Source organism: Microcaecilia unicolor, chromosome 11 (genome assembly GCF_901765095.1).
Source record: "Microcaecilia unicolor chromosome 11, aMicUni1.1, whole genome shotgun sequence".
NCBI classification, from domain to species: Eukaryota; Metazoa; Chordata; class Amphibia; order Gymnophiona; family Siphonopidae; genus Microcaecilia; species Microcaecilia unicolor.
Window position 1 is genome coordinate 189899580 of NC_044041.1, and position 13966 is coordinate 189913545.

At 41.2% G+C, this 13966-nt stretch overlaps 1 protein-coding gene across 4 annotated transcripts in view; it reads right to left on the reverse strand.

Moving 5' to 3' along the window:
- Positions 1-837: 837 nt before the first annotated feature.
- The window catches only part of TMEM244 (transmembrane protein 244), a 30477-nt gene continuing 17348 nt past the window's right edge, over positions 838-13966 (reverse strand). For 2 of the 4 annotated variants that reach the window (XM_030217648.1, XM_030217649.1), the window contains exon 6: positions 3635-4310. In XM_030217648.1, coding sequence (XP_030073508.1) covers positions 4042-4310 — 269 coding nt within the window. In that variant the 3' untranslated portion in view covers positions 3635-4041. Of the gene's footprint in view, positions 1868-3634; positions 4311-13966 lie in introns of those variants that run through there. The other 2 variants (XM_030217650.1, XM_030217651.1) reach the window with 2 other exon arrangements.

Consider the following 13966-nt stretch of genomic DNA (forward strand, 5'->3'; position numbering starts at 1 on the left):
CATTTTGTTTGTCTCGGAGGTTTTATTATGCACATTCTTTAAAAGCAAAACCCCCCTGTTGACCAATTGTAAACAGTGATGTTATGATTTGTAAAGAATATTTATCATGTTGCATACTTGTTGCTTGATTTTATTGCTATATCATAGGCCCTTTGTGAGCTATGTTATTATTGTATATGCAGGAGAAGAGTGGGAACAGAATCTGGCTCTTCAAAAAAAAACAGGCCGAGGTCATCCAATATTCCCACTCTTCTCCAGCTCCTGAGATTATTCTTGGGACACTGCTGTTCTTTTCCACCCCGGTGGTTTGTGCTATTATTGTATATGCAGACATTTGTTATAAAGAAAATTAAAAGGGGTCTTATTTTGAAACATGGTGTATAATTAATCTACTATAATAAAACGCACCTCCAATGTTCTGAAGCTGACTCCGTGGCTTCAGTGAAGGGTTCGTAACATCGTTACAGGGTTCGTAACATTTGTAAGTCTGTCACAACTCTCTCTGCCCATCTTCGCGTCAAAAACATGATGACGTCGAGGGCGGAACAGTGAGAGTGAAGGCAACGGTGCACACTTACGACGTTGAGGGATGTATACTAGCGCCCGTTTCATTGGTCTCAGAAACGGGTCTTTTTTACTAGTTTATCTATAAATAAGTAACATATATACACACACAAAATCATATAATTGCTTTTTAGTAGATTTGGGATGCCTTCTAAGTATCCTAAATTTTTATGTAGAGGGCCACGTCACTTTTAAAATCATTTATAAGGCTTGACAGACAATTTTAATAACCTTTTCCCCAAATCTCCCATTTCTTTCCATCCTGACATTTCCCCTCATTCACTGTTTTGCCTTTTTTCTTTACAGCAGCTCATTTTTATTCAGCCCTGCCAGTGCCTCCTTGTTGTTCTACCTTCATTCATTCCTGCCTCCCTCCCTCAGTGATGGTTCATGGCACAGTGTCTCTGAGGAGAGGAAATGCTGAAAAGAATTGCAGAACAGCAGCTATGTTGGTTTTTTTTATTTAAATTAAGAGTGAAAATCAGTTTAGGATACAAAAATAAAAGGAATTTATTAGAGAAAATAAGTTTAAACGGAGAATGAAAGAGCCTAGATTCCGCTCGACAGTTCAAAAGCCTAAAATGAAACATCCTAAGATTGCTTTTGATATGCATTTGTAGAGAAAAAGTTCATTTGAGCTAGGTACTGAAATAATAATTAAAATATTATTGAACAGGGACAGTATTATAGTAGTAAAACTATACTCCCTATCTTGATTAAGTGAGATAGTTCAATACATATTTAACAAATGAGACTGCATCGGACAATAGAACTTCTTTCCATAACAGGAAATTAACTGTCTCTCTCTTGTTAAACCATCACAAATTTCCATAACAGCTTTTGTCTTCTCAAAGTCATTTTATTTTTTTTTTAAATAGGATATCCACAAAGGGCTCTGCCCCAGGCAGGGTTGGAGTCCACAAGGAAATCCCTTCTCAAGGAAGTTTAACAGTGAAGGATACTCCCTTTGTTAGTTACATCCCTCAGTTATACACACATCTGAATACTGTACCTTTTCTTTTTCTCTCAATATGTACTTCTAGGTACTTAAATACTTCTGTTAAAAACAAAGTTCAGAAAATGACAAAACTGTCCCAATACTGCAATGCTTTCAAGTGGTGGACAGCTACATAACATAGTAACAGCCACCTCCTCCACCCTGAGGAGAAATCCTGAGAGAGCACAGCTAGTGTTGGCAGTTTCCTGGATCAGTAGCGGTCAATGATGGGGTAACTGTGGTCAGACTGGCAGGCAAAGTAGGCCACAAGCTCTCCGTTACAGATCATGAGGAAAAGACCACTGCCTAAAATGTTAAAGCAGCATAGCTGACAAAAACTGTATTGCAAGAGGTATTAAAAAACAAACAAACAAGATAAGCCCCAAACTCTACACTCTAATTCTATTAATAAAATGTCTTATGAAAGAAGCAGCATTGGATAGGGAAATATATAAACCAACCTCCTTTTAATCAGCTGGTTGCTAAGAAAATGACAGCAGTGGACTGAGGTATTGCTTCTGTTGCTGGTCAGAGGCCAAGTTACGAATTTGATGCTTCCCAGTACGTGGCAAAGAAATGGTTTGCCCACCACTGGCATTTCCAGTTAACCGGGAACAACATTTTTCACTTAATCAGCCCATTTAAAACAGTTTCACTTCCCATTTTCCTCTTGGCCTTTCATTTGTGACAAAATTAATGTTGCCATTACTTTATTTAATGGACTTGTTATATAAGTATGATAATTTAACACTTCATAATGGAATGGAAATGCTTTGAGCATAACTAGTAGAAAGAATATTTATTTATTTATTAGGATTTATTTACCGCCTTTTTGAAAGAATTCACTCAAGGCGGTGTACAGTAAGAATGAATCAAACATGAGCAATAGACAATTACAGCAGAAGAAATATTCAACTAATAGCATAGTATACTACTTACAATGTCAACACAATACATAATAGAACATTTTAATAGACAGTGTAGGGTATAAGCAAAGATGGAACATACAGATAGGTAAGAGTTAGAAAATAAGGTGATTATTTTAAAGAAAGTTGCACATGAGGTCAGAGAGATGATTAAATGTTATTTCAGCTAGGGTAGGAGTGGACAAACGTGTCCTGCTGCAGCTTGTGTCACTCTTTCATGCATAGGGGTTAACAATCTAGGGAACAGTTATGGCTCGAATAATCTACTTCCAGTCTTCTGCTGAATTGTCCAGGAACAATAATGTAAAAAAATAAATAAATAAATAAATAAAATGTGGTCTTACCTGCTAATTTTCTTTTCTTAAAGCCAACCCGACTAGTTCAGAACAAACGAGTTATACCAAGAGTGTCCAGCCTTGGCCCTTGTGAGGTCGGGTTTTCAGGATTTCCCCAATGGATATGCATGAGATCTATTTGCATACAATGGAGGCAGTGCATGCAAACGTGTCTCATGCATATTGAGGACATCCTGAAAACTCGACTGGATTGTTTGGACAACCCTGGGTTCTACCCTTCAGCCAGTACGTGGAGACAGACATAAGAGCTGTGAGCAAATATTGACCACAACACCCTCCTAAAAATCTTTAAGGGAGGAGGGGAACCTGACTCCTTAATCATAAAGAACCATACATCCTAGAGGACTCTCTGGTGCCCCACCATATCTTGAACTGTGATGAAAATTACAACCAAAACAAAACTGAACTATATATCAGAGCAGGACTCTATTACTGTTTAGTTGTAAACTGCTCTTCTGTTTTTAATAAAAGACAGTATATAAAGCCCTGTAATAAATATAAAAAGACAGATTTTCTGAAAATGAACTGAAAGTTTCTTTACCAGTGTGCATTCCAAATCCTGAGTTGCTTAAACTGAGAGATTAATATGGTCATTTTATATCAGTGATCTATAGCAGTGTTTCCCAAGCCAGTCATGGAGTACCCCTTACCAATCAGGTTTTTAGGATCTCCACGATGAATATGCATGAGCTTGATTTGCAGACACTGCCTCCATTATATGCAAATCTCTTTCATGCATATTCAGTGTGGATATCTGAAAACCTGACTGGCAAGGGGTACTCCAGCACCGGACTTGGGAAACACTGATCTACAAACATAACTAATCTTGAGCTTCTTAAACTTTAAATGCAATCAGTTTTTAGTTATCTACCAGCACAAAAGTTTTGCTCACTAATAATCCCTGTTTTTCCTAAACCCTCACATTATCCACCTCCTAGGGGCATAAGCTGGCATAAAAGGAACCACCTGGTGAAGGAAGTGACCCAGTTCTCAGGGCACACTCATCCAGTGAAATTTTTAGGATATTCAGAATGAATATGCATGATATAAGATTTGCATGCACTGCCTCCTTGGTATGCAAATCTCATGCATATTAATTTTGGATATCCTGAAAACCTGAGGACTGGATTTAGAACCCCAAAATTAAAACCTGAGCACTGGCATTCCCAGGCCTCAAGGGCCACCAACAGGTCCGTTTTTAGGCTATCGTTAATGAATATGCATGAAAAAGATTTGCATGCCTACTACCTCCATTGTTTGAGGAGAAGGAGGAATGCCAACAGATGCCCAGGGGGCCCCTGAACACTGGGTTCATCGGGAAGATGTCACCATATAGTGAGTCCAAACCTACCCTGCTTGTCTGCGGAGAAAAGGATGATAAGCCATATGAAAATGAAGGCATGTCATGAATCCAGTATTTACCAATTGCAAGCCACCACTGCCAGATGCGAGGAAATTCAGCCATAACTGCAATATAAAAACAAGATATTTACAGTGTCTCACGTTGACAAGAGTCCACTCAATACCAACACAAGTGTTACAGAGCAGCATGTTGCTTCAGACCAGCACTTTCCTATTTATTTTTATTTTGTTACATTTGTATCCCACATTTTCCCGGGCTCAATGTGGCTTACATATAACCGTTAACAGCGTTAGCCAATTCCGGTCTGAACAAATACACGGTATGGCTTCGACAGGGCCATGGGAGGTGCATGAACAGGTCAGGAGTGTTCCTAAAACATTTGCAAGCTGCGTTATAGAATACCTGGGGAGTGAGCCCAATTAAGACATCAGGAACGACACCTGGTTTCAGCACTTGATGCTCATCTTTTGAGTGTCCATTACAGAATAACATTGAGCAGCATTTACTGAACCTAGCCCAGTATGTGAGGCTTGTTTTATAAGTCGCTTACATCAGTTTTGTGCAAACCTTTCTTGTATTCTCATTCGTTTTGCATCTTCACAGCTGCTCTTGTCTGTCTATTCCTTGCTAGGTATGTGTTATCAGTTTGTAATGGAGCACTAATATACGTATCAAATCATCATACATAAGTATTGCCATACTGGGAAAGACCAAAGGTCCATCAAGCCCAGCATCCTGTTTCTAACAGTGGCCAATCCAGATCACAAATACCCGGCAAGATCCCAAAAAAGTACAAAACATTTTATACTGCTTATCCCAGAAATAGTGGGTTTTCCCCAAGTCCATTTAATAACGGTCTATGGACCTTTCCTTTAAGAAGTCGTCCAAACCTTTTTTTTTTTTTTTTTTAACTCCGCTAAGCTAACTGCCTTTACCACATTCTCTGGCAACGAAGTCCAGAGTTTAATTACACATTGAGTGAAGAAAAACTTTCTCCCATTCGTTTTAAATTTACTACATTGTAGCTACGCCGCATGCCCCCTAGTCCTAGTATTTTTGGAAAGCGTGAACAGACGCTTCACATCTACCCGTTCACTCATTATTTTATAGACCTCTATCATATCTCCCCTCAGCCGCCTTTTCTCCAAGCTGAAGAGCCCTAGCCGCTTTAGCCTTTCCTCATAGGGAATTCACAAAAGAACAAGCAAAATACACAGTAGGACAAGATCCCTTTTGCCATCTCTCTAACCTCTAAGAGGCCAATGCATCAAAGTACCATTAAAGCACCGATTGCTATTTCCAACTCGGTAAAAATTACCACGATGATCAAAACAAATAGGATGCAAATGAGCTGCTAGCAAAAACAGCAAGCAACTGAGTAGGAGGGGAGCCAATCAGTCTGTCGAACATGCGTATGCTCTGTGCATGCTACATACAGCAGTTTGTAACCTTTTTTGTTTTCCGCAATTTCTGACCCACAAAGCATCTTGAGGACTTTTGACAGCACGCCGCTGGGATCTGTTGTCCCCGTACTCATGGCTTCCGCTCCAGCTAGAAGACTTCTGGGCTGTGATCTGTTATCTATGGCGCTGTTAGCTACAATGAATAGGCAGGCCCAGTAAAGCTTTGCAACTTCACTGCTACTGGATGGTCTGCTGCTCTTCTCTCAGCCAGACAGACAGTACTGGCAGCTCCTGATCGCCTATTAAAAATGAATCAAAGGTAGGTGGTCTTTTCTGTGCATTACTTGGAATGCACATTTGAATAGTAAGTATAGCTCATTTAAATAATGTAGAAAAATGCTGTCACTTGCGCTCAGTGAAATACAGGCCAAGGGCTCAGGCTTAGAGCTAAGACCTAGGCCTCTAAAAATCATAAGACATTTCACTGTAATGAAAGCTGAATGAGGTAATTGAGAATAGATGGAGGGAGGGGGAATCTGCTCTATTCTGGCACTAGCAAGAAAGTCATGGGCATGGATGTTTTGGCTAAAAGCAGATAGTAGTGGGTCAAATGCAAGAAGGGCAAGAACATCCAGTGGGGGGGGGGGGGGGGGGGGGGGGGGCTGGAGGGAACTTGGAAGCATGTAAGAATCAATGTTATCAACTGATAATAGGCAAAGACAGCTGGTGAGAAAAGTGAGGGTCCATAGGAATGAATGGTACAAGAAATGTATAAAAAGGCAGTCTGCTAGGGTATGGGGGCAGAAGAGAGAAGACAGAATGCACCTGCTGTGTGTCGCAAAACGCTGTTCCACCATGTTCCAGATATGAATGCCTAATTGCCTGTACTGCCTTTGGTAAGATGCTAAATAAACTATGTTCCAATATCCACTCAATCCCGGGTGTCCTTCTGATTAGTCTGAGAAGATCCGAGGTGAGTGTAGTTAATTATTTAGTGGGAACATGCAATTATTTACAATAACTTACCGTCATATGAAAAGAGTCCGCAGAACCCCTTTGTTCATGTCTCGCTGATCCAGCTAAAACCAGTATAAAAACCAGATTGCTGGCTCGTTAAGTTTTATGCATCTGGGCCAAAATCTTCACACTTTTCCCCTCAGGAAAAATGTTGTATCTTAATTATGGCAACAAAAAAAAAACTTCTGCTATAAGGACCAATTTAGACCACAGCCATGGGATCTGCGGTAAAAGACACAACACCCAAGTAATAAGGTCGTTCCTGCCTCTTTTATAACCATCGTTCATGTTTTCTGGTTACCTGGCAGTGGTTATGTGTGTCTTGCAGGGAACATTCCTTCATCCTGACTTTCCCATCTTCACTGGTTCTTCCGCCAGGGTTGCTTTACTCATACTACCCCTCTCCTCAAGTCGCTTCACTGGCTCCCTATCCGTTTTCGCATCCTGTTCAAACTTCTTCTACTAACCTATAAATGTACTCACTCTGCTGCTCCCCAGTATCTTTCCACACTCGTCCTTCCCTACACCCCTTCCCGTGCACTCCGCTCCATGGATAAATCCTTCTTATCTGTTCCCTTCTCCACTACTGCCAACTCCAGACTTCACGCCTTCTGTCTCGCTGCACCCTATGCCTGGAATAAACTTCCTGAGCCCCTACGTCTTGCCCCATCCTTGGCCACCTTTAAATCTAGACTGAAAGCCCACCTCTTTAACATTGCCTTTGACTCGTAACCACTCGCCTCCACCTCCCCTCCTCCTTCCTGTACACATTAATTGATTTAATTTGCTTACTTTATTTTTTGTCTATTAGATTGTAAGCTCTTTGAGCAGGGACTGTCTTTCTTCTATGTTTGTGCAGTGCTGCGTATGCCTTGTAGCGCTATAGAAATAGCTAAATAGTAATAGTAGTAGATGCATTCTCCAAGTTGCACTGCAGTAAAAGAAAAATTCTCTACCACTGGTGTAATTTGCCTGCTTACTTTTATTACGGTAGATTTGGAAAAAGCTACTGCTTATCCCTGGGAATGGTAGCATGGAATCTTGCTACTCTCTGGGATTTCACCAGGTACTTTTGACCTGTCTTGGCTACTGTTGGAAGCCAGATGGACCTTTAGTCTGACCCAGTATGGTAATTCTTATGTTCAAACTGGTAAGTTATACTAGGAGTGGGGATGGGGGGGTCAAATCAGCATTAGAACCCACAACATTTGAGGGGGGCATCCCCCCATGATCACCCCAAACTACAATGATGTTTTGCTGCCAAGAACAAAATCCAGTTTTGTAGCAGAAACGCCAAGCCCGTGTCCAGCACTCCATATGGCGGTCATTGACCAAATGAGGCACAATTTAAAATTACTGGTAGGCCAACTCTTCTAGCTCCTTTATGATCTGAAGCCTATGCAGATAATTGCAAATCAGTCGAGGTTAAGTAGCTTTCTTATAGTTTTACAAGGTTGGTGGACAGGGTCAAACCAGAGAGCATCAAGTTTTATAGCTCTGTGCTTTCACTACATGGGTATATTACTTCTGTTCCCTTCTGCTCAATTCATTTCTCTATAAATAAATGACAGATGCTTCTTGAAGAAATTAATTCAAGATGTAAAAGAAATTTCATTTTCCTTCTTAATGCATCAATTTTCTTTAGTAGCTTGGGAGCCCCAGGCAGAATACAAGCTTTAGAATGGGGAATACTTTCTCCAAATTGCTGATTTACAAAAAACATTATCTAACACGGGTGTCTAGATTGTACATCTTACAGCTGGAACAATGTTGTGCATGAATATATTTATTTCTATTGTTTATTTGGTAAAATGGAGAAATTATTTGTGAATGTATCATTTTACTTACCCTCATTCACACCTTTGTTGCTATCCAGTCAACAGGTAACACAGTAGATGACGGCAAATAAAGACCTGTACGGTCCATCCTAATTTACCCTACCCCTCAGTTTGTTTTGCCAACCCACTGTTTCTGTTCTCTCAACCTGCTCTCCAACCTTATTCTTTCTGTCCCTCTGAACTGCAACACAGTAAATACTGATTAACAACCCTCATAAAAGTGACATCACATTAGTAATTTGATTTAATTACACACCTTTCCTAACTCAAAGTCAAGTTGGTGAACAAGGACAGTGCTGGGCAGACTTCTGCGGTCTATGCCCTGAAAATGGCAAGGACAAATCAAGACCAGGTATACATTATTTGAAGTATCACACACACACCATATGTAATGAGTTTATCTTGTTGGGCAGACTGGATAGACCGTACAGGTCTTTATTTGCCGTCATCTACTATGTTACTTAGTATTTCCCTATCACAGAGGGCATACAATCTAAGGCCCTCATTTATTAATTTGCATTCACACGCGTTAGTTTGAGAGGCACAAAGTTAGTATAGTACAGTCTCAATTATCTGATGTAAACGCGACCAACCTGTTGTCGGATAATATGGAAAACAGTGCATAAACCCCTCAAACAATGCATAAACAAAGGCACAGAGTTCCTGATTTTCAAAAATTGGTCTAAAACGAAGATTTTTAATAGACATAAATGCGATGATGTAATGGGGGGGGGGGGGGGGTTCTGTTGGATATGCCTGATGGTCAGATTAGTGAAGATTGGATAATCGAGACTGTACTGTAACTGCAGTTCAGTTCAATTTCGCTAATATCCCCTTTCCAGGGTTCAGTATGGTTTACATTCTACGTGAGACAAAACCAGATCGTGTTAGTATGAGGTATGAAAAACATTAGAGATCACTGGTGTAATGCACAAGACTAAAAACATTAAAGGAAAGGATAATGGGTGATACTAGGAAGTAGAAGTCATGATGGATTATTATGAAGCAGTTTTGGGGAATTGGCTTTGTAGAGAATGATAAGGCTTGGATTATTTAACATGCATTAAAACTCAGCAAATGAGGCCTACTTTTGCACCTGAGGCAATGAAAAGATGATGCTACTTGCCTGAGGTTAACGTAAGTATTGCCATACTTTGAAAGACCAAAGGTCCATCGAGCCCAGCATTCTGTTTCCAACAGTGGCCAATCCAGGTCACAAATACCCGGCAAGATCCCCAAAATGTGCAAAACATTTTATACTGCTTATCCCAGAAATAGTGCATTTTCCCCAAGTCCATTTAATAACGGTCTATGGACTTTTCCTTTAGGAAGCCGTCCAAACCTTTTTTAAACTCCGCTAAGCTAACCGCCTTTACCACATTCTCTGGCAATTAAGTCCAGAGTTTAATTACACGTTGAGTGAAGAAAACTTTTCTCCGAGTAGGGGAGATGTGGCTCTTTAGTCTTGAACTCCCTGGTTCTTAGCCTGCTGCTCTAACCACTAAGTGGCTCTTCTAATCAGAGCAACAATATCTGAGACTTGTAAACTCTCAATGCAGAATTCACATGTATTTTTTAAATATTTTTTTTTATCTATTAATTTCAGCTAAACATCTGATTATGTTTGGCTGTAACCCATTTTGGTATAAGGCGGAAATAAATGGGTAAATAAATAGATCTGGCATTCTCTTGTTTCTTCAGTTGACTACATTTAACCCTATTTTCACTTTGTATTATTCCCTCTCCTTCCTCTTATTCTTTTCGTTACTTTGTCCCTCACTTACAAACCTCTTTATAGAGCTTAGCAGCATTCTAACCACTCTGAATTATGTACATATAAAACTTTCCAGCTTCTCTGCCCTTATTCCCCTAGCATTGTTCTCTCCCCATCCCTTTGACGTGTGGAAAGCACAGCATTCTTTATCTAAGAATAACCCTAAACACATTCCAATATGCCTCAAACTTCCCAAAGGTTTCCCTGCTTCAAGGCTCTACTAATACCCCCCCCCCTCCGCAGTTTCATCAGCCAATGCCCTTAGTTGGCGAGTCCTCTCGCTTCCATCTCGTTACTTACTATGAGACAGGCAGTAATTGCTTTCCTGTGTTTGCTAGAACAGCCCCCAGGGATAGAGCTTTGGTTCTGTTAGCACAATTACTTTGATTATCCTCTGGATCACACCCTTCATCCCAGATTATTTTTACTTTTGGACATTTGTACCAGATATGATGTAGTACCCCCCCCCCCACACACACACACCTGCCTATACACTCTCCCGACACCTTACAGCCACCGCGGGGAACATCCAATGTAAATGATCTGGGGTCCAGTACCATCCAATTAATATTCTATACCCATTCTCTTTAATCACTGTCAACATTAAGGCTTTTCCTACCCCCTCCCAGATCCCTTTCCCATTGCTACATATCATTTAATTTTTCAAACTGCATATTTCTCACTATCTTGATCAACTCAGGAAGTATCCCCTTTGAAGACTCCCCCAATGCAAAGCTCCTCTTGTGAGTTCACTTCTTCCTTGTACGAGGCCTGCTTATCCTCTCTTCCCAGACTGTCTAACTTGAGCATATACACAGTAGTTTGCATCCCTCATCCCCATGCTCCTCTTTCAGCTCCTGAAAGGGAATCAACTCTCCATCCTCCACCACCTGCTGAAATTGATCCAATCCTTGTCGCTCCCACCTTGCAAATGGTGCTCCTCCATCTGCCCCGGCAGGAAAGAAGAAAGCACTGAGAATCTTTGCGTTCCACTCAATGTTCTCCTTGCCTTGTTCCGCTGGGAGCAGGGTTTAATCAATTAGGCCCATTTTACTATCCCTCCTTCCATCCAAGGGAGGCAGTGCAAAGGCCACTTCCCTGCATCGTGCTGCTCCACAAGCAAACCGCTCGAGTTCTGTTCCCCTCCTCCAATCCAGAATGTTCCTTGTTTGTGCTGCCAGATAATATCTCTTCCAATCTGGCCCCTCCAGTTACTCTCAAGACGACATGTCCATACAAATTGATACCCTTTCTGCTGCAAAATCACCAATTTATACTTTGCCCCATATAGATCTCGCAGGACCTGCATAATATATACCCCCAAGTACTTTGTTGCTTTCTGCTCCTATCTAAATAGAAAACTCCTCTGTATTCCCGCTACTGCCGCAGCCCCCAGGCTAATATTCAAAGCTTCCATCTTATCCATAAGTATTTTGAATCCCGAAACTGCCCCATATTGCTAGAAGAGAAACATGGGATTTTGTCAGCGATACATAAAACCTCATTATTTTGCTGATATTTTCTTCTCTTTCTCCATACTCTTATTCTATCAAGGCACGGGTTCCTCCTCTCCATCTGTGCCAGCGGCTCCATCACCAAAGAAGAGCAGCAGTGACCGTAGACAGCCCAGCCCTGTACCTTTCAGTTCTCAGAATGGCTCCCATTGATTTTAACACAAGCCTCCAGTCACCTTGCCACCTATATTAGATGTTACAATAAAGTCCCCATTAACCGACCTTTCGTTAACTCACATTTCATATTATCTGATAGTAATCTAGGATCTGCCTGCACGAACGTCGGAGCACCACCACCATGTTCATTGCATTCCCCCCCCCACCCCCCTCCGAACAGCAGTAGCTGCACCTCCCGGAGGCCGGAACCCTCGCCAATGCATCCTCCCCACCCACCCAAACAGTAGCAGCCGCACGTTCTCCCCCCCCCCCCCAAAAAAAAATGCCTCCATTTACCTCCTGTAGGGCCTTCTTTACAGTCCCTGGTGGTCTAGTGGTGAAATCAGGGCAGGAGTGATCCCAAGTCACTCTCCTGCACATGCCGGCTCCACTTTAAAAATGACTGCCGTGACCTCTAAGTCCTATATGACATATATTTTGTCCCAAACAACAATGTATTCTGCCAATCAACTAATTTCAATTCCTTTAACCATTACTCATCTCTCATCACATTTTATAATAGTCACTTTGATGTACTATCTACGTTCTTTTGGGGATCCTGTACGTGGCAGTCTTGTGAGAGACACACGGGCACAATTCCATATATATTTATTCAAACTTGATTCCATGCTTTACTGAGACACCCATAAGTTTGATAAATTTAAAAATACAAAAAAGTGTTGCACTTGGTCAGTCTGGAGTCATTAATCCTGTGGCATAATGGTCACCTTGTTCTCGAATAATTCGAAGACAGCGCACAGGAACTGTTCCACACAGCTTCCTTCTTCAGCAGATCTAACAGCTTATCACAACCTGCAAAAAATCATATTTTCTGAAGGTCCAACATGGGGGGGGGGGAAGAGGGTCAACAGGGGCATCTGTCACCCCGCCCCTCATGTTCATAGCCACTCACTGCTGCCTGCTACAGCTGCTATTCCCTTCCACTCAATCATTCTCTCGAGTAATGCTACAGCTGCTATTCCCCCTCCCCCCCCCCCCTGGAGAAATTCCTCCCTACACTACTGAGGCCCAATATGAATACTCATGAAACTCTACCCACCACTGTGAGCCACCTTCAGTGCACACATGAACTATCTTCTGTTCCCCTGTAAATGTAATCTTACTGCGCCAAAGAAGGAATATTAACAAGTCTAGTGCTTTATATCCCTACACACTTTTAGTCTTCCAGCATTCTGATCTTGAATGGAATTGCTTGCTTCTGACTAAAAAAAAAATAAAGCAAAATATAGCAAGGATAAGACTAAATGCTGCTAGAACAGAGGTCTCCATGCATCAGAGGAATTCTATACTCAAGAGAGATCATATTACTATTTTCACCCACTAGCTGCCTTGAGAAAGATAACACTATCTGTATTACTGCCTGTAGACAGCACACGATAAATGGTGAATCAGTTGTCACAGCCACAGTGGGGATGACAGGCAGGTTGCTCTGTGTGGAGGCAGACTGATGTTTTTCTTACAATATATGCCGAAGGGAGCACCTCTGAAAACCTTTCCAGAGAATTTCTACATTAAAAAAAAGCTCAAACACCAATTCCTCAACTTGCTTGTCATGTTAGGGCAGGTGTACGATATTCAGTAGTCACAATTAATGGTTAAAAAAAATCTTTGCCTGCGATGTTAGCCCCATGCCACATTTGTCTCTGCTACAGACTGTCCATTGCTCTAGAGTTCACACCATCTTGCAACTATTTTCAGTTTTCTTCCCAGACACTATATTTGCCATGGAAATTCCCTTGAAAAAAAAAGAAAGAAAGAAAGAAGTCAATGGCACCAGCCTGACTGTGTAGAGCTCAGAAATATCACGAGAAACCCTTTGAGCAGTCCAGCATGGATGTAAAAATGATACCTCACCACTCAAATCAGAATGCCTTATATAATATATGGCTCAATTAGATGCACGATATGCAAGAGGTTATAAGCACGTTTGTTACTAATGTATGAAGTTATATTATTGAAAAAAAAATCACAGAAGGAAGCTATGACTCAAACTGCTGACTTCAATTCACAAAATTTAATAGAGGAGGACCTCAGATA